The following is a 21,897-nucleotide window of genomic DNA, read 5'->3' as shown; positions in this document are numbered from 1 at the left end:
AATGCTATAACGAGTACTCAAACAATATATTTCACTTTGTGTTTCTCTGTGGGTGCAAACTGTTGAAATCCTTACTTAATGCATACTAAACTGATCTTCTGTAAAAAAAAAAATTATCAATCCCCAACTTGACTCTCACTGGGATTAAACATGACAATAGGTCTGATCTGATTTCATCATCATTTAAAAAAAATCATCTATTATTTTTCACTTTATGTTTCTGTGTGGGAGCAAACTGTTGAAATCCTTACTTAATGTATACTAAGCTGATCTTCTGTATATTAAGATAATCGAAAATGAATCTTGATGTGACTGGAAGGGGAGAGGGAGTGGGAAAGGGGAGAGTTGTGGGTGGGAGGGACGGTATTGGGGGGAAGCCACTGTAATCCATAAGTCGTACTTTGGAAATTTATATTCATTAAATAAAAGTTAAAAAAATTCCTTTCCAGGAATTTAATTTAATTTAATTTCTCAGTTCTTTATTTTTTATTTATTTATTTATTTATTTATTTTTTGACAGGCAGAGTGGACAGCGAGAGAGAGAGACAGAGAGAAAGGTCTTCCTTTGCCGTTGGTTCACCCTCCAATGGCCGCCGCGGCCAGCACACCGCGCTGATCTGATGGCAGGAGCCAGGAGCCAGGTGCTTTTCCTGGTCTCCCATGGGGTGCAGGGCCCAAGCACCTGGGCCATCCTCCACTGCACTCCCTAGCCACAGCAGAGAGCTGGCCTGGAAGAGGGGCAACCGGGACAGAATCCGGCGCCCCAACCGGGACTAGAACCTGGTGTGCTGGCGCCGCTAGGCGGAGGATTAGCCTAGTGAGCCGCGGCGCCGGCTTCTCAGTTCTTTAAGGACAGACTAAATGGCTGGTACCACCACTTACAAAAGGGTCTTGAACTTGCTGGAACTTTTGTTGAGAAATAAAGGGTTGTGTGTTTTTTTTTTTTTTTTTTTTTTTTTTTTTTGTCTTTTAATCCACTTTTCCACAAATCTTTTGAGGTACATACACAGAAGTCAGCACACACAGTCAGTATGCACACACAGAGTTAGCACGCGCATACACACACACACACACACACACAGGGACAGCATATACACAGATCAGTTCACATGCAGGGTCAGTATGCAAAAAGGTATTTCCTCACTCTGGTAGCTGAATAGGCCCAGCAGCAGGACATCTCAGCAGCTGCAAGCATACCCAGTGCCCAGATCTTGTTTTCTAGTATCATTCTCCAATAAATGGAAACCCAGTTCTTTGGAGAAATGACTGGTTCTAGGACTAGGGCATGAAATATATACAAGATGAGCCTGGTGTGCATCTGAAAGCTCTAGAAAGCCAGTGCTCAAAACCCAGAAGAAACATAAAAACTCCAACACCCACATATTAATGAGGGTACATCGAAGGACACAGGAGCTCCTCATAGCCAAAACTGGAGTAACATGAGTAACAAAATAAAGGCATACTGTATTAAATCCAAAGTATAAAATAACTATTCATGAGTCCACACCGACATAAATAAATGTCTAGAGCACAAAGAAACAATGCTATTAAAGTACTGAAAGGAAAACTGTCAATCCAGAAATCTACACCTATGTCATCCTTGAAAAATGAGGGAAGAAAAAGATACCTTCAGATAAATGAACACTGAGAGAATTCAGCATCAGGAGATTCTCTCTCTCTCTCTCTCTCTCCCTCCCTGCCTCTCCTCTGTGTAACTCTGATTTTCAAATAAATAAATAAATCTTAAAAAAATAAAAAGGAACTCCTAGGGCCAGCATTGTGGCATGGTGGTAAAGTCTCCTCCACCTGCCATGCCAACATCCCATAAGGGTATTGGTTCATGTCCCAGTTGATCCACTTCTGACTCAGCTCCCTGCTGGTGGCCTGGGAAAGGCAGTGCTTGGACCCCTGCACCCATGTGGGAGACTTGGATGAGCCCTTTGACTCCTGCCTGGCCCAGTCCCTGCCACTGCAGCCATCTGGGGAGTTAATCCATGGATGGAGGCTCTCTCTCTGTCTCTGCTCTCTCAGTAACTGTTTTTCAAACAAATAAATATTTAAAGAAAAAAAAATCTACTCTTAAGGTGTTTCAGCTTTAGTTTTTGATAATTATGATTTTTTAGTATTTATTTATTTGAAAGGCAGAGTTAGAGAGAGGAGAAAGGGAGAGAGGGAGAGAGGGGGAGAGAGGGAGAGAGAGAAAGAAAAAGAGAGAGTGAGTTACCTTCCATCCACTAGTTCACTCCCCAAACAGCTACAATGGCTGGGGCTGGGACCTGGGAGCCTCTTCTGGGTCTCTCATGTGGGTGCTGCTTTCCCAGGTGCATTAGCAGGGAGCTAGATCAGAAGTGAAGCAGCTGGGACTCAAAGCAGCACCCACATGGGATGCCAGTATTGTGGGGGTAGGCTTAACCTGATATGCCACAATGCCAGCCCCTATTATGAATTTTAAAAAATGTATGAAAGATACAGAAGAAATATTTTTCAAATCCAGAGAAAATATACATACAATTTAAACTCTTATTTTTTGCCATTGCAGTGGTGCATACAAACTGTAGGCTCCATCTTTTCTAAGGAGTCTACATTAAATCCTCATTTAATGAGAATCTACAAAATTGTCAGGGGTGGGAAAAGTCTGGCCCATGGGCCTCAAAAAGCCCATGAAATTATTTGGCCTGTCCCTGTCAAGGGAGGATTTGAAATTCAACAATGCTATAGCAGGCTAATTTTTTTTTTTTTTTTGACAGGCAGAGTGGACAGTGAGAGAGAGAGACAGAGAGAAAGGTCTTCCTTTGCCGTTGGTTCACCCTCCAATGGCCACCACAGCCGGCACGCTGCGGCTGGCGCACCGCGCTGATCCGATGGCAGGAGCCAGGTACTTATCCTGGTCTCCCATGGGGTGCAGGGCCCAAGCACTTGGGCTATCCTCCACTGCACTCCCTGGTCATAGCAGAGAGCTGGCCTGGAAGAGGGGCAACCGGGACAGAATCCGGTGCCCCGACTGGGACTAGAACCCGGTGTGCTGGCACTGCAAGGAGGAGGATTAGCCTAGTGAGCTGCGGCGCCAGCCAGCAGGCTAATTTTTAAGCTGATAATTTTATATGGCCCACCAATAATTGAAATGGCAATTTCAATTATTAGCTAGTCCCTGCTAGCTGAATGTTATCATTTGGTCTTAAAGGGCTTTCAGAACAACAATAACAACTTTACACTAAGTGGCCCACATTATTGATATCTAAAGGTATTTTGCAATGTGTTTGGGATTTACTTTTACTAATTTTTGTAAAGTATGTTTTCTTGAATTCACATATTTTACAAAGTGTAGTACTTTTCTATTCATCACAAGTAAATAAATACAGAGCTCAACAGATTTTCAGGGAACAGGACGGAAGAAAGGCGAGAAGTCACTGAAGTGAATCTGCTCAGGCCCATAAGCAGAGGTGACATTAGTGACTGATCAAAAGACTAAAAATCAACATTATGTGGTTACATGTTTAAATCATCTCATTTCCTTTAATTATAGGAGGAATGTCCGCCTATTCTTCTAGGTAAACAGATACAACTATGAAGAGATTTCCAATTAGACAATGGGTTGATGCAATTTAAGACTGTTACACAGCAACAGAAGACTGTATAAAGGTTTTGAAACCCAGGGAAAACAGACCCTTAATTTTCAGACAATGTGCATTATTTTAAACTATCCAAGATCCATAACTTCCCCTTTATATTACCACATATCCGCTAACTACATGACAAAGAACTCACTCTGCTTGCTAACTACATGTAAGGAGTAAAACCACAAATGCAGCGGCCTTTCCTGCCAGTGACGTCACAGACACTGCAGTGGGGAAGTGTCCTTCAGTCGCCAGGTGAAGGGCATTCCTTTACTCCATGACCAGGCTCCTGAACACTGCTAAGAGGGCAAGAAAACAAACACTTAACATTGGTTACAAAATATATCCGTAAATGGAAAGCAAGGTAAATAACTTAATGAAATCAAAGCAACACACAGTTATTCTGTGCAAGGTACTTGGAGAATCACTGCAGAGAAAAGGAAAGTAAGACACAGATCTTAACTTAAACTTGAGGTCCTTCCCCTGCTGCACCAGGCATGCAAATAATGGCAACACAACAGAAAAAAGACAATACTGGCAGAGAAGACTGCAGAGCAGTGATCTTTATTTTTGACTTTCACCAGTTCTATCTGTCCATATTAAAATGTATACCACAGAGGTGCGAATCCAGTATTTCTTGACTAAAAGGAAAGGCAGGCAGAACTGACACATGAGCAGGAGAGGGCTAACCATGCATCTTTGGGCCCAACCTTTGAGATCATGAGGCTCGGAGGAAGGGGGCATCCTAGCAGCACCACCAGTGATTCTGATACAAGGGTGGTCGAGCCTCCTGTGGACTGCACTGCCCTCCAGGGTGAGGAGTACATCTGTGTTGGGAGAAATTAAGTAGTACATTTCTGGGATGGGGCAGGCAATAAAGATTTTCTCTGGAGCACACACAGATGCTGAGGCTATACAAAAATCAGGAGAGGATGCTAATTCTGGAGACTTAATAGTCACAAATGCCGGTTGAAAAGATGGCAGCCAGGGAAGGCTTCGCCTGACACCGTACTTACTCCATTCCCAGAGGTCAACTGGCTTTCACCCAGCACAGTTCGCCAGGCGCTAGGCTGAAATGAAACAGTTTTTTCCCTAACCACTGTCTCTCTGACCCTGAACTTGAACCTTTTATGAAAATAGGACTAGCCAGGACACCCTCTCAGGGTCTTCCTGCTTCCATGCACCCACACAGTGCTCCAGCTATGGGCATCTGAGCTCTAGCGACTTGTTTTGCCACTACACCCTCACCAGTGCTTCTCCTGCCTGGGTTCCCACATCCCCAGTCAAGGCCAGAACCTGTAGCTACTGAGTATAGTGGTGATCACACAGGGTGGGCTGTAGCTGCTGCCGATGTGTGATTCCCACCTGTACAGGCCCTGGCACCATGCTGGGACAGAACACCAATCTGCTGTCAGGTGACATCATGTTCACTGATGCAAAGATACATATTTCCCTTCTTTTAAAATCCTGTTAGTAAACAAAAGCCCTTGCTATCAACATACTGCTGTTTGAAAATAAGGTTTCAAGTCTGCTTTTCTATTACTCTGTCCCACTCCTCCATGTCCAGCCATACTGTTTTTTCCCTACTTAAAATCACTTTTACTTTGCTTTTTCCTATCTTAGATCTACACTCTTGAGGACCTGCCTAGATTACTCTTTTCAAAAAATTCATTTATTTTCATTTTTATTTGAAACACACACACACACAGAGAGAGAGAGAGAGAGAGAAAGAGAGAGAGAGAGACAGCTTCCACTGAATGAATGGTTTACCTCCCAAATGTCTGCAACAGTTAGGGCAGAGCCAGACAGAAGCCAGGAACTGGGAACTCCACCCCAGTCTCCCACTTGGGTGGCAGGGACTCAAGTACTTAAGCCAGCACTTGCTGCCCACAAGGGTGTCCGTTAACAGGAAGCTGGATGGGAAGTGGAGGAGCTGTGTCTCACACCAGGCACTCTGATACAGGATGTAAGCATCTCAAGCAGTGTCTTAACTGTCGTGCCACGTGTCTGCCTAGAATGCTTTTCTCAACTCTTGAACTCCGCTCAGGTGTCCACTCCTTAAGGCCTCCTCTCTGCACTTAAGTCTTCTTTGTAGGACGTCTTACAATTATAATTTCTTATTCAACGTTTAAGTTCTCTGCTCTGCATTATAACTTCATGAAAAGAGGTGTGCCTTGTTTATGTCTAGAGATCTAATAGGAACTCAAAAATATTTGATCAATTAACATACAGAATCCAAATCTCATTTGCTTGTCAACTGACCTAGTATAACCTCCTATCATTCACCCTCCCAGACTCCTACTCCAATCGATGGTTTTGCTTTATGTGGTTACCCTGAGATTATCTTTTCTCTCTGGTGAAATCCTAAATAATCCCAATTCTTTGGGGCCCACCACAATGCACGCCTTCCCTCTGACATCATCTGACAAGTCCCTGCAGAGGTAAGAGTCAAGAACCCTTGTCTGACGGCACCGTGGCTGTCCTGCCAAGCAGGCAGGCACAGTGAGGACTCAGTGGAGCCCAGGGTTTCATACGTGTTGGTCTCCCCCAGTGGGGACGGTGTTCCTTGAGGATGCTCACACTTGCTTCTGTGGGCCCCACGGGGCCTACCCAGAGCGCTGGGCAGAGAGCAACACCAACTGTTCATTAACTAATTTAAAACAATTACAAAACATGGGGAAAAATACTACAAAAATGAAGGAAAGTATAATTAGAAATAAAAAATTAAGTACCAAAAGTAAGTCTCAAGACAAAAGAAATAAATTGATTTCATAACTTTCTAAGAGTTACTGCTCATCCCAGGCACAAGAGTAACAACAACCTCACAAGGTAAGAAGTTAATTATTTTGATAAATTTCACAGTCACCCTGTGGGGTAGATAAGACAGATGGATGCTCTCTGCTTTACAGTAAGGACACCAGTTCAAAGACATATTTATCCAAACTCACCAGGCTGGTAATCAGCTGTACACAGGATTCAAATCCCAACCTCGCAATTGCAAACACCTACCTCTTTCACTACCTTAAGGGGCTATCTTATCTGACAGAAACATAATTTTTTTCCCTACATCTAAAAAATAATTCAGAATGTTGTGTTAAGTTATACGTCTAGAATAAATTCTTAAAAATGATTTTGAAAGGCAAAATAAGACTGGGACAAACCAGAGAAAAAGAGTTCTATGAATTAGACAAAATAGTCAAAGATGCATTCTTGATGATGAATATGTAACATTCTCTACGGAGGAGACACTGAAACCAGTTACTTATTGCTTAGAAAATGGGAGATAAACAGCAACAGCCAAAGGGTTCAAAGAAAAAAAAGGCAAAGGCTCTGCATTCAAGACACAAACAAGGGGGCCAGCACTGCGGTACAGTGGATTAAGCTGCTGCATGCATCCTATATGGATGCTGGTTCAAAGCCCAGCTCCTTCACTTCCAATCCAGCTCTTTGCTAATGTACCTGGGAAAGCAGTGAAGATAGCCCCAGTACTTGGGACCCTGCTCCCACCTGAGAGACCAGTATGAATCTCCCTGCTCCTGCCTGACCCAGCCCTGGCCTTGGCAGCCATTGGGGGAGTAAGCAAGCATATGGAAGGGCTTTCTCTGTCTCTGCCTCTTTTCTCTGTAACTCTTTCAAATAAATAAATAAATCTTTTTTTTATTTATTTGACAATAAATAAATCTTAAAAAAAAAAAAAGACACAAGCAGGAATCCTTTCTCTATGAAGATGAGCTCATCTGCAGGTAATTCACGATCCCTAATGACATTTTTATTTTCCTCTAATCTTAAGAGTAAAATCATATTGTAGAACTCTATCCAATGGGTCCATTTACTCCCATTGCTTTTGTTATGCTTCTTTAGTTAATTATGCAACATTTCAGATGAAATGAAATGCAGTATTTAGCGCAGTTTGGTTTTCTAGGTTTAGGGCATGTTTTTTAGAGTGAATCTTTCTTCTCACACCCATAGGCATTTATCATGTCCCTACTAATTATAAAGCAAAGCAACTGTCTTCATTTTTACATTTTTCTGGTCTATGTTTTAGTATCATTCTGTCCTTGTATGGTCTTTTATTTTCTACCCTGAACACCCAAAATATGAATAAAAGTAACAAGCAACCACCTCATGAAAAGGGGACATTTCTGGGGCCGGCGCTGTGGCACAGTAGGTTAAAGCCCTGGCCTAAAGTGCTGGCATCCCAAATGGGCGCCAGTTCTAGTCCTGGCTGCTCCTCTTCCAATCCAGCTCTCTGCTGTGGCCTGGGAAAGCAGGAGAAGATGGCCCAAGTCCTTGGGCCCCTGCACCCATGTGGGAGACCAGGAAGAAGCTCCTTGCTCCTGGCTTCGGATCGGCACAGCTCCGGCCATTGTGGCCATCTGGGGAGTGAACCAGCGGATTCTCTCTCTCTACCTCTCTTTGTAGCTCTGTCTTTCAAATAAATAAAATAAATTTAAAAAAAAAAGAGAGAAAATAAAAAGAAAGAAAAGGAGACATTTCCAACAACTCTGGCTTCTGCTGGCTTTCCCTGAAGGATGGTGCTGCTGCCCTGTGTGCCTGCCTGCTTCCATCCAGCAGTGTGCTGGGTCAGCCCCACCCTCCACTTCCTCTGCAGGGTGCACCACCGTCCTGCGCTTCCACTGTTGCTGTAGCTTTTACATTCTCTTTCCCTCTTCTTTTAAAGACCAGCCTCTAGGCACTGCCAAGCACTGGCTCCCTCCTGCAGGCCTCCATGCTGACACTGGGTGTGGGGGTGTCACCACAGAGCCCCCACACTACACAGCTCGCAGCATGGAAAGTAGCCCCCTCCAAGTACCACAGCATTCCACTGCCCTGGCCTCAAGGCTGCAGGTTTTCAAAGCTTCTGGGCATCTCAGGTCACATGCCTTCTTACTCACAGGACTCTGGAACAGCTGCTTCTGTCGCCCATTTCTGTGCATCTGTATACCTGTTGTTTTGGAAGAGGATTTGCTGATCTTACCTGGTCATAACTGAAAGAGTTACTCTATTATTTTTATTCCAGGGTACTTCAAAAGATCAAAATGTACAGAAAATATAGTGAACAACCATGCACCCAAGACTCGGATTAAGAAACGAGACCTTACAGATACGTCTGAAGCTCCTCCCTGATCCTAGTCCCTTCCTTCCCTCTCTGGAGGGGAAGCATCATCCCAAATGTAGTACTTACCTACCTTATGATGCATGCTTTTATTGTCTTATATACATGTTCTGAAACTATTACTGTTTTGTATTTTAACTTTATTTAAATGATACCTGACTGTAAATATTCTTTTGTGATTTATGGTTTGGGGATTCGCTTATGTACTTTAACCCATTCACAGTTAATTGCTACATAAATATATGGCAATTAACCCACTGTCTGGGCTGGACATGTGGGTGGTTCCCAATAACCTGTTGTTACAATGTGACAGTGAATTCTCTTGTATACCTCTCATGGCCTGTACAGGAGTGAGAAGACCAGAGAGAACTGGCTGCCACACAGGTGAAGGCAGAATGCGGAAGCCATTCTCTGAGCTGAGCAAGCAGCAACTGTCCTCTGCAGCAGGACTCTCAGCCTCCCACAGAACTGGGAGTTAGAGTCACACAGGTCTGAGAAAGAACGTTTTCTACAACCCCCCACCTGAGGCAGCTTGGCCTACGTCACACAAATCAGTGTCAGATCTGGGACTGGAAACTAGGTTTTCTACCACTTTTTTTTTTTTTTTTAAGATTTATTTATTCATTTGAGAGGCGGAGTTAGAGAAGAGAGAGAGATCCTTCATCCACTGGTTCGCTCCTGAAATGGCCCAATGACTGGCGCTGCACCAGGATGAAGCCAGAAGCCAGGAGCCTCCTTGGGGTCTCCCACATTGGGGCAGGGGCCCAAGGACTTGGGCCAGCTTTGGATGCTTTCCCAGGTGCACCGGTAGAAAGCTGGACCAGAGGGGGGGGCAGCCGGGACTTGAACCAGCTGAGTTAATGGCTTTAACCTGCTGAGCCAGAGCGCCAGCCTCTCTACTTTATTTCTTCATTTCTCAAAACAAGATTGCTGGGCCAGCAACTTTAGCATCATCTGGAAACTTACTAAAACTATAGAAAGTCTGGCCATACTGCAGGATATCTGGCAGAATCTGCATTTTGACCAATTCCCAGGTGATCTGTACGCACATGAAGGTTTGCAAAGTACTCCAGATGATATATTGGGGCAAATTACTGGATCAGAGTACGAGGTCTTTATACAACATGGTGCCACATTTCTCTCCAAACAGCTGTACCTATCTACAGACCATGCCACTCTACTTTTCTACGCATCTAATGACAACACAGAGCTTCTGCCTAGGCTCTCATGTGCACCCCATTCTGCTTGCCTTCCAAAGTTTCCATTCTCATAAACAGATCCTCAAACTCTACCCTGGAGTTTCCTTGTTTGTGTTTGAACACACTAACCTAGGATGAAAAAGTAACACAGTCAACTAAGCTTGGGGAATACTAGGTCAATCAATAGATTCTTAATACTAAGACCTCTCAGCCGGCGCCGTGGCTCAATAGGCTAATCCTCCGCCTTGCGGCGCCGGCACACCGGGTTCTAGTCCCGGTTGGGGCGCCGGATTCTGTCCCGGTTGCCCCTCTTCCAGGCCAGCTCTCTGCTATGGCCAGGGAGTGCAGTGGAGGATGGCCCAGGTGCTTGGGCCCTGCACCCCATGGGAGACCAGGAAAAGCACCTGGCTCCTGGCTCCTGCCAGGATCAGCGCGGTGCGCCGGCTGCAGCGGCGGCCATTGGAGGGTGAACCAACGGCAAAGGAAGACCTTTCTCTCTCTGTCTCTCTCTCACTGTCCACTCTGCCTGTCAAAAAAAAAAAAAAAAAAAAAAAAATACTAAGACCTCTGAGAGCACTCAGCCTGTTAGTGAGCACCGAGAGCCTTGGAAAGTGGAACACATTCCAAACCTATTGTACCATCCACCTTTTGCCCTCTTGTGGGTCATCTATGAACCGATCTGAATGAACAGTTGCTTCAAGGAAAACAGTTGGGAAACTGTACATTAATTGACAGGGACTTACCTCCACGTCCAAACAAAAATAACTAAAAAAAAACCAAAAAACCACAATTTATTTTTTAAGATTTCAAGCCCTTATCCCAACATCTTTTCATATATTTAGTAAGGAGATTCTCATTCTACTTACTTCTCTGGTCTTGTGTTTGTAAAATAAAATCACTGGGAAAGAGAAATACTTTTTCTCAGTTGAATTTATCTCTGTCCATTTCTTTCATGTTTTCAGTAAAGATATCAGCATGAAATGAAGATAAGCTATATTATACTCAAAATTTCAAACAGTTGTCTATGACAACTGCAGAGATCAAACTGATACCACTCTGAGTCACAAGCAAAAAAAAAAAGCAAACCAAAATGAAACAAAAAAAAATACCAACACCAAACAAAAAAATTCTACTGTCCTGAATCCAAGATGCTCAGCTAAATAAAACTGTCCCTTCATTTCTGTGTGGTTTCCTCAAAAGAATTAAGTTATAAAACTCCAATTATCTCTGGGTAGCAAAAAAATATTTTTTTTCTATTTTAATCTTTGTGCTTCTCTTTAGTTTCTGTTTTTCTAAAATGGGCACACTTTCATAATTAGAAAAAAATATATTTCAGCTTTAAAAGGCTTAGTTTGGGGTCCAGTGCTGTGGTGCAGAGGGTTAGGCTGCTGCCTACAAGCCAGCATCCTATATGGGTGCCAGTTCGTGTCCCAGCTTTTCCACTTCTGATCCAGCTCCCTGCTAATGACCCAGGAAAGGCACAGGAATATGGCCCAACTGCTTGGGTGCCTGCTACCCACATGGGAGACATGGAAGAAGTTCCAGAATCCTGGCTTCAGTCAGGCTGACCCTGGCTATCGAGGCCATCTAAGGGGTGAACCAGCAGATAGGAGATCTCTCTGTCTCTCTGTCTATATATAACTCTGACTTTCAAATGAAATAAACCTCTTTTTTTAAAGGCTTAATTTGAAAGAAAGAAAACTAGTCACAGAACAATACAATTTAAATCCATCTGTACTATTCCTATCAAGATATACACAAAAGTATCAATGACTTCAATTAAGGTAATCAAGTCTTTCATGAAACTGTCTAAAAATAGATTATATAAAAATTAGCTATATGATTAGAAGTTAAGTTTTTTAAATAAATCACCAAACTCTCCAATCTTTATGAATGCAACACTAAAAGTGATGTAGGCTGGAACCTAAGGAGCTAGAAGAACACTGGCAAGCTCAGGCCTACAATCCGTCTGCTGGCTGTGCCTGCCTCAGTTTCCTGGCCTGCAAGGTGGGAAGGGCATTGACCCACTGAGTAGGTGAGTACAAGTACTAGGAACAAGGCTGGTGCCGCGGCTCACTAGGCTAATCCTCCGCCTAGCGGCGCCGGCACACCGAGTTCTAGTCCCGGTCGGGGCGCCGGATTCTGTCCCGGTTGCCCCTCTTCCAGGCCAGCCCTCTGCTGTGGCCCGGGAGTGCAGTGGAGGATGGCCCAGGTGCTTGGGCCCTGCACCCCATGGGAGACCAGGAAAAGCACCTGGCTCCTGGCTCCTGCCATCGGATCAGCGCGGTGCGCCCGCCGCAGCGCGCCGACCGCGGCGGCCATTGGAGGGTGAACCAACGGCAAAGGAAAACCTTTCTCTCTGTCTCTCTCTCTCACTGTCCACTCTGCCTGTCAAAAAAAAAAAAAATAAAAATAAAAAATAAAAAAAACAAGTACTAGGAACATGCTTAAAGGCTCATAGTAATGGGCCTATCAAACATCCAGTAAGTGCTCAATAAATTACAACAATTGTTATTAAGTTACATCAGAAATATCCTAAATGCTTACATAAAAATGAAGAAATTACTGTTATTACTGCAATTATACTAATCACATTTATCTTGAGGAGATAAAGAGAATCTTTCCAGGACAGGCAATTCTTGCAAATCCGTGATGATCTGAGTGAAAGATTACAATCAGATACATTATTTTTCAAGGTTATCAAGAAAAATGTAGGAATGAAAAAAGAATTAAGGATTAATTAATTATAGCTAGTTATTTAATAAAGTACAAGTTTAACAGACTGTTATGATCAATATTTAAGAAAAGAAAAAAAGACACACACCTTAACAAACAAATGGCAATACTCAAATTTAATCCCAAAATTATACTGAAAACCAAATGGCCTCATCAGGGATGGCACACCTAAGAGAAGGGCAAAGTCTTGGGCCCCAGTCTTTGTTTACCTGGGTGAGTCATGGTGACTGGCTCCTCTTTGGATTTATTGTTGTAGATGACCACGGCCACTGCATTGTGGAAAGCAGCCCGGGAGATTTTCTCTTTAAAGGTGCAGTTTCCCCTTTGCAGCAAGGCGATCCACTGCTTGATATTAGGAGGGACGAAGAATCGTGTTTGAGGATCACAGCCCAGATGATCAGCAACTAAACAAAAGGGGAAAAAAGCATGTTAAGGGGACCATCACTGTGGTGTTGTAGGCAAAGCCATCACTTGCAGTGCTGGCATCCAATATGGTGCTGGTTTGAGTACCAGCTGCTCCACTTCTGATCCAGCTCCCTGCTCACACACCTGGGAAAGCAGCAAAAGATAGCCCAAGTACTTAGGCCCCTCCACCCATGTGGGAGACCTGGATGAAGCTCCTGGCTCCTGGCTCTGTCCTTGCCCAGGCCCAGCCATTGTGGCTGACTGGGTAGTGAAACAGGGGATGGAAGATCTCTCTGTCTCTCTCAACTCTGCCTTTCAATAAATAACTAAATCTTAAAAAAAATAAACAATTACTCCAAGCCTCCATCACTATCTCTACACAACCCATTAAAGAAAAAGCTCAGTTAAAGACAAATGAACTCAATCACATGTTTACCGAAGGGCTGGACCTCTCCTCCAGTGCTACAGGGTCAAAGCTGCCAGCAGAGCTGTGAACTCCACTGAAAAGGACAACATAGTCAATCTGCATGGGGAGGAGAGTGGTTCCCTTACAACGTTACTCTCTGTGCAAATTAAAACAACTGGAATGGACTGACACAGATAAAATGCATATATCCAGTGTTGGCTGGTGAAGAGGAGAAAGAAAAGGTGAACACAAAAGAGAAGCCCTTGCCCTCTTGTTTGGAGTCTCCCCACACCCTACGCCCACCACCCGCCTGAGAAAACAGGAGGCTATAGGGTAAATCAGGGAGCCAAAGTAACTGATGGTTCAGTTACCAAGTGCTCCTGTCAAAATTTAAGCATGTTTGAACACATTTCTTAATACATGTCACGGGAAATTAGAAAGTTTTAGAAGTTAAAATGAGATGAAATTAAAGAGTAAATATATCATTCCTCTTATTTACATTTATTGACAAAACTTTCTCTACAACTCTGTATTAAGATACATGTACTATAATCACCTTGTAAAAATTATTTTATATTTAGTTGTTGTCACTTTATTTGAAAGGCAGAGAGACAGATCTTCCAGTGGTTGTTAACTCCCCAAATGTCCACAACATCCAAGGCTGGGCCAGGTCAAAATCAGAAGCCAGAAACCCAAGTACCTGAACCATAACCTGCTGCCTTCCAAGGTATCCATTAGCAGGAAGCTGGATGGGAAGGAGAGGAGCCAGGATTCAAACCAGGAACTTCAATGAGTTGTAGGCATCCCAAGCAGCCATCTAACTTCTGAGCCAAACGTCTGCTCCTAACCACCTGTCTTAACAAGATACACGAAGACACTAGAACCACCCCTCGGTCTACAAGTTACATGGCCATGGTGCTAGATTTGGGGGAAAAGTTTGTCTCAAATACCTCTAGGCACATTTCAGTCTGTCAGACCAAGACAACATACAGCTGACCAAGCTCCTGCATCCTCTGCAAATCTTAAGAGAGGCATCAGCTGCTTTTCCTATTCCCCACCCTTTCGTTTAGAACAGGCAAAGATGAAACTGAAGGGCAGTCCAGAAAGGAAAGGAGAGGAAGGAGGAAAAGTAAGTCTGCAGACTGTGGAGTGGTAAAGGCTATGGCCCCCGTGTCTCCTGGAGTCACTGTGGGTCCTGAGTGTGGTGGAGAGGAAAGGAGAGAGGGGAACACACACGCTAACCTATAAGGGCGACACCAAAAGCAAATAAATTCCAAGAACTATTAAGTATTAGTCAATGCCAAATAGTTTGATTATAGCAAATAAAGAGATGGCACTAGTGGAGACGTGTCAGCCTTGCAGAAGAAAAGGAATGCTCACACAGCACAAAGCAGAGGTGCCACTCACTCCGGCCAGTATCACGTTTGCCACTCCCACTTAAATATCTTACCCCAAATGATCAGGGTGAGGGATCGCACCCTGAGAGTATGTTTGCTACACCGCCTCCTGACATGCAGTCTGTGGGAGATGATCACTTTTACAATTTGTCATGCTTGATATTGTCTGCAACTGTTATCTACTCATTTCCTTAACTTAACCTTTCTCCATCAAATTAAACAAGTGGGGGTAGGGGGCGGTGGGAGCCTCTGACATAATGTCAGTAGTCATCACATTATGAAACTCTGAGATCCTGAAACAGATTGTTTACTTTCAGTAGTATCTGTTTCACAGAAAATTTTGCTGTTCTAAAACGAGAAGCATTTAGGCAACGTGTTAGGATAACCTCATTGTCTTAGGAAAACGTCCAATACTATACCCAAACAGGGAGCAATCAAAGAACTGGTGCACAAATTCTGGACGAAAACACAGCATAGGGGCTGGCACTGTGATGTAACAGGTTAAGCCTCTGCCTGTGGTGCCAACATCCCACACGAGTGCTGGTTCAAGTCCCAGCTGCTGCACTTTGAATCCTACTCCCTGCTATGGCCTGGGAAGGCAGCGGAAGATGGCCCAGGTGCTTGGCCTCTGCACCCAAGTGGGAAACCTGGAAGAAGCTCCTGGTGCCTGGCTTCTGGCTCCTAGCTTTGGATTGGCCCAGCTCCAGCCACTGCAGCCATTTGGGAAGTGAACTAGCAGATGGAAGATCTCTCTCTCTCTGTCTATCCCTCTGTCTGTAACTCTGCCTCTCAAATAAATACATTTATTAAATTAATTTTTTTTTAAATGCAGCATCAAGGGGCCAGTGCCGTGGCTCACTTGGTTAATCCTCTGCCTGTGGCACCAGCATCCCATATGGGTGCCGGGGTCTAGTCCCAGTTGTTCTTCTTCCAGTCCAGCTCTCTGCTGTGGCCCAGGAGGGCAGCGGAGGATGGCCCAAGTGCTTGGGCCCCTGCACCTGCATGGGAGACCAGGAGGAAGCACCTGGTTCCTGGCTTCGGATCGGCGCAGCGCCGGCTGTAGCGGCCATTTGGGGGGTGAACCAACAGAAGGAAGACCTTTCTGTCTCTCTCTCTCACTGTCTATAACTCTACCTGTCAAATAAAAAAATTTTAAAAAAAGCAGCATCAAGAATATCTGAAGAGATCTTTATACTTGTCTTCTGTTGACATCCATTTTTCTGTGACTCATTTCTTCTGTCCTGTGGTTTTACCTGCATTTACACTGTAGCAAAGAGAACTCACCGGGGAAACAGAGGACCTGGGATCTAAACTCTAGATCTAGATCTAGCAGAGTGACTGTCACAGTTTACTTAGATGCTCCGACTTTTGATTCTTACTTATTTGTAAAGACTGAGAGAGTCTCATTTCAGTTCCGTATGTGAGCACGTAAAATAAATTCCAGGATGATGCTCAGCACAGTGGTTATGAGCCCTCTTGGGAGTGCCTGGCTTCAAGTCCCAGTTCTGCTTCCCTTTCCAGCCTTCTGTTAGTGGGCACCCTGGGAGGCAGCAGGTGATGATTCAAGTGCTTGTGTCTGTATCACCTCCATGGGAGACCCAGGGTGAGATCCAGGTTCCTGGCTTCAGCCTGGCCCAACCCTGGCTGCTGTGGGCATCTGGGAAGTAAACAAGAGGTTAAAAGCTTTCTCTCTACCTTTCAAATAAAATGAAAATTTCAAAAAGTTTAAAATAAATTCCCTTTCCTCCTTTTTCTTTTTTTACAACGTCCATCCTGTCTTGTCCTAGTGATTCAGCTGGTCCCGTAGGGATTTCCCATGCTGATGTGTGAAGATTCCCCCACAGCCTGGAGCCCCTTTCCATCCCACATCCTGTCACTGTAGCAGCTCTTGATCCCTAGGTCCCTTCCTCTTTGCCCTATTGCTTCTGACAGTGTCACAGTCTGCTGAGAACAGTTCAGCAATACTTACAACATCCTCAGACTGGAAAGACATGGAATGTGGTGCAACCACAGAATAAAACATGTCAAACACACCCAAGGAGAACTTCAGAACCCTCCTGGCGGAATCCCCACCCACAAAGAACAGATTCTACAAACAACTGCATGAGCAAAACAAATTCCAACAACAGACTGTGTGAGCAAAGAAATCTTCCTGTTCCCCAAACTGGTCCAAATCATCCTCCACAGAAGATCCTGAAAACATTTGTATCAGTAAGACTATAACACGCAGTAATAAGATATGCACATTCCTCTTCCAGGAAGTAGCATTTCTTATTCAGAAGAAACAAGGTGCTTTCGTAGCCACTTAATAGTTCAGTATACTCATTTTGTCTAGGTTTTCCCTTCCTGTAATTAAAAAATATTATCAACAAGAATGTCAACAGCTCTAAAACAACCTCCCAGAAGGACAGATGACTGTGATTAAGTGGCACTGTTTCAAAATTTAACACCAGTTGTTTATACTTGAAGCAATTTACTAAGTGGAGAAATCTCATGGCATAAAGATCTGTTTAATTATGAATGATTAAAATCTTCTAATAGCAATTTTGTTCAAATTCAGAATCATCTTCTGTTTTTCTCACCTGCCAACAGTTACAGAGCTGAGAAAAACTTATTAGAACTTGTAGTAATGAAAATCAGAAAAAAACAGGTAAACATCCACCACAGAAAACTGAAAACTGGTTTCCTATATGGCCTTCCCTGTTGAGTCCAAAAACAGTAATGAGACTTTTATTGCCCTCTTGGGACCCTCATCGCGATGGGCATTAACTGGCGGACCTTACAACATACTGAGTACCAGAGAAACACAATGGAGGCTACACCTTGCCTCACATCTTAAAGAACCTCTAACCTTGCCGAGGCAGAGGCAGCCCGCGGCACAGGAACTGACAATTAACAAAGGAGAAGACAGGACTAATGGGGGAGTGCTCAGAAACTTAGGAAGACATCGGCATGACGCACAGGATTAGTGGGAGGTTTAGCAGGAAGTGGCACAGAAACGAAGCCTTGAACAGTGCCTGAACAGAAAGGAGGCAGCGCTGAAATTACCAGCCTAAGAACACAGAGCAAAGACTAAGCTCTCTCTAGAACGCCTACAAAAATACAGCACTGTACAAATGTAAGATAATAAGTTCTGATAAGCAATGGCCTCATCTGTAACAGTAAAGGGGGAATACTCTGATTTGACAAATATGTAAATATTTAAGGGGCTGCTGAATGAATGAATGAATGAATGAAGAAATCTCTTCCCCACCCCCCACTTTGACTCATCTGAATTACTGAGACTTGCCTTATAAAAACGCAGACACTGCACGTCAAGAGCAACGGCCACCATGGTGTGGTATAGGTAAACCTGCTGCGGGCTGTGTGTTTCTCCAGGCCGGGGCAGAACCCAGAACCAGGGGGTTTTCTGCAGTGACTCTGCATGTGGCACATGGCGCAGCACAGCTGCCCAGCTTCCCCCCTGCTCCTCCCCCTGGAATGCTAGGCCCCGCCTTCACTGACCCCCTCTGAAGCCCCAGATTCCACTGAACACCGTCTCCATCACGCCTCCCCAGCCTCCTGAGACTGAGTTGCAGCTTTTTTCCAGTTGCCATGGCACCCTGAGATGACATCCGCCTTGGCATTTTTCATCCTGTATTAGTAACTGCCTGTTTATTTCTGAGTCCTTCCTTCTAGAACTCGAGATCGCGCATCTCCTCCAGTGTCTGGCACATAGGAGATGCTTAATGTACTGGCGGGAGAAAGGAAGCTCAGCGAAGGAAATCAGCAAAACCTGTTTGAGCTTGCGGCTCACTTTCATTCTGCACACTTCCGTGGGCAGAACTCACCATCTTGCTAGTTCTACACTATTACTTATCTTCACTGAGACAGTTTTGTTGAAAATGTCTACCTTTTTTTTTTTTTCAATTTTCTGTTAACTTATCTGTGAGTCCTGATTTCCTCTAAACTTTGCATTTACTTTATTCTTCCAGTGATTTTATACCTTCCCTTCTCTTATCTGCAAAAGTTATCTGGATCCTGTTCCTTCTTAATTTCTCAAAAACCTTGTCGTAATGATCATTTTTCTCTTTTCCTCTCATTGAAACCTTCTGGTCTCTTCCATCTTAAAAACAAAGAAAAAACAGGTATCTCAAACGCTCCCCTCTGTGGTCACTTTTCTCAAGAGCTGTCTGCACCTTGTTATTCCATCCTATGCACCTGCCATTCCAATCATAAAGTCCTCCTCGTTTCTGTTTCAACCCATCTGTACCCAGCCACTCCACCAAAACTGCTCTAAAAGGCACCAAAAACCTATACGTTACTAAACTCCAGGACATCCCTTTGTCCTCCAAAGTGATCTCCCAGTAGCACCTATCTCAGCTCCCAGCTCTCCCAGATGGTTGTCTCCACTGCTTCTGCGCCCCCACTCCAACCCCCTGGCCTGTAGTGTTGAAGCTTCTGAGTCCCGTCACTTTGACAGGGCTCTTTTTCCTATTGGAATAACAATGCTTACTAATAACATCTATGCCAAATGGCCCATTTTAGAGAAACTGTTTTCTAGTTTTCAGTTATATGAATTCACTGTTAAATCCAGTAACAGCATGTAGAGAACAGGAGAGGATCATGGACAATTATGCACAGGGAAGGGGATCCATTCCAAGCACAAACACTGCTGGTGAGTTCATTGAGTTAACAGGAACTCCTGAATGTTTCAACTGGTTCACGTGGAAGGACTGCAGTGAGGTTCATGCCCGATTCCCCAGTGGCAGGGCCACAGGAGTACCCGAGGTTGGAGTGGACTTTGTCTACTAGCGTCTGCCCACTTAAAAACCTAACCAAACCAGCACAATCCCAAGAACCTTATCTGATTCAGGCATCTACAGATCACCTCCACACAGGCAACTTGCAGTGTAAGCCTCAGCTCAGGTGTGTGTGCATGTGTCTAAGATACATGACCTAAGTAGTATTTAAATTGCAGATGCCAACGATTGGCTTTTTCTGTCTCCCACTGGTCATGAAAAAGGAAACCCATAACCCCAGATCTACAGGCAGTCACTCATGATAAAGGGGGAGACTCAGAGGAAGAAGCAGAGGTGGATGGCAAAGTACAGGGGCTAACAGGAACCAGGTATCTGATGCCACGGCTGACGGGCTGGGTCCCTGAACCTCTGAATTCCCAATCCTGGGACAGAAACACTGCCTCATTATTTGAAGCAATCTGTGCCATGGATTTTGTTACTTGGAGTTCCTGTGTGAGTCAAGCGGAAATTCCTAGATTGAGGGTTTACCTTGCTGCACGGCTCTCTCTGTTGGTTCTTCAAGACTCACACTTGGCAACTCAAGCCAGCCAACCAAAAAAATAAAAACTGTCAAAGTCCTTAATCATAGGGAGTAGGCTCTGGGACTGGTCTTGTGCCCCTCTGAACTGTGTGGGGAAGGAGAGATTCATCAGGGAACAGCACAAGGAGAGAGGCTGCAGGGACAGAACTCAAGGCTCAGGGAGACTTGGATGAGGGGAAGCTACTTTGGTGTCTGCTAAGTGCTAACAGGAATCTATCATTTTCTGCACATGGGAATGTAGTCAACAACACACTCCTTGTAACTCTGCAACCAACAGGAATTACAGCTACTGCAGACATCCCCAGACATTAGCAATGAAAGTTATTAGACCACCACTACTGAATTTCCTAAGATAGCACAGGCAGTACCATGTGATTCAAGGGCAAGAAATACATTGCAATGTTTATCTATCTTTTGGGCAATGAGCAAGAATGGCTGGAACTTACATCTTTGTTCCATCACCTTATACTTTCCACCTCTTTCCTGCCTCTGAATGTTCCATCTATATATTCAAGTTCTGTTTTTGAGTGGTTACCCTTAAAACGTTAATAAGTATACCTGATAAAAGGTCTACATTTTTTTTTTGACAGGCAGAGTGGACAGTGAGAGAGAGAGACAGAGAGAAAGGTCTTCCTTTGCCGTTGGTTCACCCTCCAATGGTCGCCACGGCCGGCGCGCTGCGGCCGGCGCACCGCGCTGATCCGATGGCAGGAGCCAGGAGCCAGGTGCTTTTCCTGGTCTCCCATGGGGTGCAGGGCCCAAGCACCTGGGCCATCCTCCACTACACTCCCTGGCCACAGCAGAGAGCTGGCCTGGAAGAGGGGCAACCGGGACAGAATCCGGCGCCCCGACCGGGACTAGGACCCGGTGTGCTGGCGCCGCTAGGTGGAGGATTAGCCTAGTGAGCCATGGCACTGGCCAAAAGGTCTACATTTAATAAATATCTTTATTCTCTTCCTGAATTATTCATGACTCTCAAAATCTGTATTAGTTTTGCCTGTAACAACACACTACAAACTGAGTGGCTTAAACAGTACATATTTACTCCCTCACTGTCCTGAATGCCAGATATCCAAAATCAAGGCATTGGCGGCGCCACACTACACACACACACTTGCACACATACAAGTTTTTTAAAAGTCCTGTGGCATAACAGGCTAAGCCTCTGCCTATGGCACTGGCATCATATGTGGGTACCAGTTTGTGTCCTGGCTGCTCCACTTTAAAATTTTTTTTTAATTTTTAATTTTTTTAAAGAATGCTTTTATTTATCGAATACAAATTTCACAGGTACAGCTTTAGGAATATAGTGGTTCTTCCCCCTATATCTGCCCTCCCACCTCCACTCCCATCTCACCCTTACTCCCTTCTCTCATCCCATTCTTAAGAGTCATTTTTAATTAACTTTATATACAGAAGACCAACTCTATACTTAGTAAATATTTCTACAATTTGCACGCACACACACACACACACACACACACACACACACAGTATTAAGCACTATTTGAGAACAAGTTTTACAGTTAATTCTCATAGTAAAACTCATTAAGGACAGAGGTCCTACATGGGGGAGTAAATGCACAGTGACTCCTGTTGATTTAACAACTGACACTCTTATTTATGACATCAGTGATCACCCCAGGCTCTTGATATGAGATGCCAAGGCTACAGAAGTTTTCTGAGTCCACAAACTCTGCCA

At 44.3% G+C, this 21,897-nt stretch overlaps 1 protein-coding gene across 6 annotated transcripts in view; it reads right to left on the bottom strand.

Annotated features, from left to right (window-relative positions):
• Positions 1–21,897, bottom strand: part of RNF130 (ring finger protein 130) — a 142,331-nt gene that overhangs the window by 92,859 nt on the left and 27,575 nt on the right. For all 6 annotated transcript variants that reach the window (XM_008274988.4, XM_008274990.5, XM_008274987.5 and 3 more), the window contains exon 2: positions 12,875–13,069. In XM_008274988.4, coding sequence (XP_008273210.1) covers positions 12,875–13,069 — 195 coding nt within the window. The remainder of the gene's footprint in view (positions 1–12,874; positions 13,070–21,897) is intronic.

The sequence above is a fragment of the Oryctolagus cuniculus genome, chromosome 6 (assembly GCF_051225735.1).
Source record: "Oryctolagus cuniculus isolate XC-2025 breed Fujian yellow rabbit chromosome 6, ASM5122573v1, whole genome shotgun sequence".
Lineage (NCBI taxonomy): Eukaryota > Metazoa > Chordata > Mammalia > Lagomorpha > Leporidae > Oryctolagus > Oryctolagus cuniculus.
Note: the sequence above shows the minus strand (reverse complement) of the source record. Positions and strands in the feature narration are given on the sequence as shown.